Raw genomic sequence first — 4,859 nt, forward strand, 5'->3', positions numbered from 1 at the left:
GAGTGAGTGTCTGTGTGTGTGTGTGAGTGTGAGCGTGTGTGTGTGTGTGTGTGAGTGTGTGTGTGTGTGTGTGAGCGTGTGTGTGTGTGTGTGTGTGTGTGTGAGTGTGAGTGTGAGTGAGTGTGTGTGTGACACCTGTTGACCATCACAGCGCCATCATCAGATGCTGAGTGAATCTGCTTCCTCTCTTTCTGCACCTGCAGCGTACTGCACTGGACACTCATTCAGTAAATCACTTGATTAACCCTGAAAACACACGCAGATGCAGATGAATGATGCCTCATCATCTGGACGGGTCAAATATCAGTGGGTCTGACAGCTGGAGATGTGTTTATTGGCGGATATTGATTGTAGTACAGTTGCACAGGGTTGAGGTTAAATATCAGAACAGATGATGTATAAACTGCCGCTCAAACGGTCGGGCCGCAGCAGAATAAATCCTCATGCATATGCAGAAATGACAGCGTTTTCTGCAGTCCATTTGCAGATTGAATGTATAAATGAAAAAGTGTTTCCAAATGAAATTGCCTTCATCTTGCATTATGTCATTACTTTGGCTTCCGTTCACTAGATTTTAATTTTGCATTTATGATTTAATTTTCATCTGCTTCAAGGTACTTTTAAGTTTGTTATATGAATGTGTTTGTCATGCATGATATGTCACTTTTACACATTTTTTTTCATTTTATGCTTGCTTTTTTCATTAGACACATTTCAGTGTTAAATTAAAAGGCCCTCGGTGGACAAAAGCCTCCCTGGACACTGATGGACAAGGTAAATATTGAGTCTTTCTCCCTGATTCTCCGGTCAGACATCACTCTTTCTTATCCTGACAGGTGCTTTGCTTTAGCTTTGCCATGTTAAGCTGATATTTATCCCTGATATGAACAAGTTTAATTATATTTGATGCTGGTCCAGAGCAGAAGAGTGTGTGATCCTGAGAGACCTGACCTCAGCCTGAGCTCCAGCGCTGATGGCTTTAATCACGTCTGGATGCGTCTCATTCAGTTCTCAGGCGTCTGATTCAGTGCGTGTCTGTCCATCACAGATAAATGTGATAAATGTCTCAAGATCCACCTGTGATTATAATTACAGCCATATCAAAACATTCACCTCCTCAGAATCAGGTTTTTAGAAACTAATTAAAGACAGAGACGGAGAGTTTTCCCACTTGTGCTCTGGTTAGTGAAGATGAGACGCTTGTAATCGTGGGATTGCAGCAGATGAACGTCCTTCTGAGCTCTAGATCCAGATTCATTAAATCACTCTCAGTCTGAAAGCTCTAATGCTCATTCAATTAAAGCATGGTGATCATACGTCCAGATGCCTGATGGGAAGTTACTTTCCTTCAGTCGCTCGCTGGGGGTTGGTAGCATTAGAACCAAAGTGTAAATATCTCTTCTCTTCTCTCTTCTCTGCATTTCACTCGTACTAATCGAGCTTTCTGATAAACGTGGAGCTGTATGCTGTGAATATTGCTGGCTCTGATGAATTGCTACTCTATTGTAAGTTGCTTTGGATAAATCATCTGCAAAATGCTTGAATGTAAATGTAGCTGATCAGTTGCTCTGGATCCGTGTGTCCAGTTGTTTCTACACAAGCTTAGTTCGAATGGTCAGTTTTCTATGGAAGCCTGTTTCATGGAATAAAAAAAATAACAAAAGGTGCTTGCAACTTTTTATCTTACAAGGTGGACTATGTTTTTGACTTTATATCTTGCAATTCTGAGTTTATATGAGCAGCTCTGACTCTGAACAATTGCAATTACAACAAGCTTCCATAGTTATCTCTATTTCAGCTTAAAGGGATAGTTCACCCAAAAATTAAACTTCTGTTATGATTTACTCACCCTGAATTATCTGTATAATTAATAAGACATCTGGTTCAAAGTCACAGACACATGACGTACGTTATTGTTTGAGGAGATACTGATGGTCTTGTGTTTCTGGTCTCAGGTTGAGAAGAATGAAGAGGCCGATCAGGAGATCAAGCAGGATGGAACCAAACCCGAGGAGAACGCCCACAAGGCCGCCACCAAGATCCAGGCCAGCTTCCGCGGACACATCACCCGGAAAAAGATGAAGGACGGAGAGAAAGACGAGGAGAACGACGCCGCTCCGGATGAGTCCGCCGAGGCTGAGGAGGAGGAGAAGAAGGAGCGAGTCTCTCCGTCCGAGGAGAAACCGGCCGAGGTTTCCACGGAAACAGAAGAAGAGAGCAAACCGGCTGAGCAGCCCAACTCGCCCGCAGCTGAAGCCCCACCCACAGCAGCTGCTGACTCCGCCCCCTCGGACACGCCCGCTAAAGAGGAGGCGCAGGAGCAGGAGGCGGAGAAGCCAAAAGAGGCGGAGAACACGGTGGCCGAGAACCCCGCCCACGATGTAAACGCACAGAAGGAGGAGAAGAAAGAGGAGGAGAAGGAGGAATCCAAACAAGCCGATGTGCCTGACGCCGCCGAGAGCCAGGAGACAGACCAAATAGACAAAAAAGGTGCGTCTGAAAAACACAGACACTCAGTTTGAGATCTTCAGTGTGAGTGTGGAGAGTAATTCTTACAAAACATCATGTGAGGCATGAACATGAAGGCCGTACACTCCTCAAGATAAAGCTTCTTTATTGGCGTCTGTGGTTCCGTGAAGAACCTTGAGCATCCGTGGAAACTTTCCATTCCACAAAAGGTTCTTTATAGCAGATACCGTATATAACATGTTCTTCACGCCAAGTTTCTTTTAAAAACTGTTCACTCAAAGGTTGTTTGGAGAACCAAAAGTGTTCTTCTATGGCATTGCTGGGAAAACTCCCTTTTGGAACCTTTATTTTGAAGAGCGTAACGCCATAGAAGAAACATTTATGGTTCCTCAAAGAACCTTTCAGTCAACACACTTCAACATTTAAAAATCTAAAGAACCTTTTTCCACTTTAAAGAACCTTAACTGTTCTTCATGGAACCCATCAATGCCCATAAAGAACCTTTCAGCAGTTCTTAAAAGAACCATTTGTTCTTGGTTGGAACAAAATTTGAATAAGTTAAAAAACAAGCTTTTAGAGTATGAAAGAACTTTGAGATTCTTTGAAATTTCAATTACACATGGACCACACCGTCATACTGATGAGAAATTTTATTTGAATGTATCATTGTATGAAATTTATAAGAACAGATAATCTGAGAAGTTTTAACCCCACTGGAATGAATGGAATTTAGTGTAACTCCTTTGAATTTATAACTCGTGTTTTCTCAAAAACTGTGCAAATTTATGAAACCTATTTATTTCTAACAACATCAGAACAACATACATTTTATTCTGAAAGATTTTCAGTCAAAATAAACTCATTTCACTCTTTGTATAAACGTTCACTTTCAGATAAAAAGTGATCGACCAGGTTGCAGTGGTTCATCAATAGACGTACATATTCATGTATCTCAAAGTGTGTGAGATATGGGGAAAAGGCCAATTATATTTTATAATAGTTTTTTGACACTAATATATGTTAATAGATAATTTTACAAAAAGTATTTTTGACACCCAATGGTTCTCTATACATACCCGGGTCAAAATGACCCGAACACAAAACACTGTTAAAAAAAGTTTATAATATTTTCTTTCACAGTAAAGGAACACATATTTTAAACAAAATGTCAAATGTTTTGTGTTCGGGTCATTATGGACCCGGAGGAGATGCATCAAAATTTCCAAAAAAAGTGAAGGGAACAAAATGTACGTATCTCATCTGGGTCAAAATAGACCCGGATGTGTTATGAGGGTGTAGTTGAGTTGGCAGCAACTGTACAATAAACATGTGTATAAAAACTGAAAGAAGTTTGACAGAAAAACCAAGCAGCCGTCCATCTATCTGACCGCGAGAGTCATGAATCCATTTCTGGTGGAGAGCTGTGGTTTGCGGAGTGTCTCAGTAATGGACATTATCTGGCGGTCCATCAGCGGTCTGTAAGTGTGTCAGGAACTGAAGCTGTTTCTTGTGGTGTTTGCAGAAACCGTCGAAGACTCCAAACCAGCAGAGGAGGCCGTTTCAGACGAGAACGTTTAACAGACGACCAGTGAAATGTAAAATCCTAAGTAACCGACAGACTGCTCTTGATGATGAAGACGGTCTGTTTTTATGTTTGTCCTCTCTTTTCTGGTGTGGAAATGATTTTCTGACATGTGGAGGGAGTTTTCCAGTGCGGATCGATCGCAGACGGACACAAGCCTCCATCTGTCCGGCTCCGTCCGGAGAATCCTTCCTCCAGAGACCAGAACCTTCTCACACGCACCCAACTAATACATGTGGCTTCTTTTAATGTCCTTGGTGTTGTTATGAGCGTTTAATTGGAGATATTGCTGCACTGATGTTAAAAACCGAGAAAAACCAACAAAAAGAAAACGCGCCAGCCTTTCTGTTCAAGTGAGTTTGAATCTAAGGAGTAAAATCGTGGAAAATGGTTTCATGTCTGTTTTCAAAATAAAGAAATGTGCCAATTACGTTCATGACGTGCGTCGTTCTTTCAGCCTGTGGGTTTGTCTTGTCTCATTTATTTCTATAAAATACAGATTGTTTTAACAAACAGGGACGTAACAGACTCAATAATGCAAACTTCGTCAAATATGACACAAATTCAGATTCGCTTAAAAACAACAGCAGTGTCATTATTCAGCTCAGTTCAGTGTTGATTCAGGTCAGTTCAATAACTAAAGTTCATCAATTACACTGTTAAAAAAATAAATCATAAAAAAAAAACGGATAATGTACTGGCAGAAAACTACTTACGGACATTTCCTTCAACATTAAAATGGAAAATTCTGTAGATTTACATTATCTTCTGTACCATAAACGGACAATCCATTACGCAGAAATTTCTA

The 4,859-nt window shown here is 40.9% G+C and overlaps 1 protein-coding gene across 6 annotated transcripts in view; it reads left to right on the forward strand.

The window, feature by feature from the left end:
- The window catches only part of gap43 (growth associated protein 43), a 9,556-nt gene extending 5,075 nt beyond the window's left edge, over positions 1 to 4,481 (forward strand). For 4 of the 6 annotated variants that reach the window (XM_058745336.1, XM_058745337.1, XM_058745339.1 and 1 more), the window contains exons 2-4: positions 708 to 774; positions 1,956 to 2,490; positions 3,992 to 4,481. In XM_058745336.1, coding sequence (XP_058601319.1) covers positions 766 to 774; positions 1,956 to 2,490; positions 3,992 to 4,047 — 600 coding nt within the window. In that variant the 5' untranslated portion in view covers positions 708 to 765 and the 3' untranslated portion in view covers positions 4,048 to 4,481. Of the gene's footprint in view, positions 1 to 707; positions 775 to 1,440; positions 1,506 to 1,955; positions 2,491 to 3,991 lie in introns of those variants that run through there. The other 2 variants (XM_058745335.1, XM_058745334.1) reach the window with 2 other exon arrangements.
- Positions 4,482 to 4,859: the final 378 nt, after the last annotated feature.

The sequence above is a fragment of the Onychostoma macrolepis genome, chromosome 15 (genome assembly GCF_012432095.1).
Source record: "Onychostoma macrolepis isolate SWU-2019 chromosome 15, ASM1243209v1, whole genome shotgun sequence".
Classification (NCBI taxonomy): Eukaryota; Metazoa; Chordata; class Actinopteri; order Cypriniformes; family Cyprinidae; genus Onychostoma; species Onychostoma macrolepis.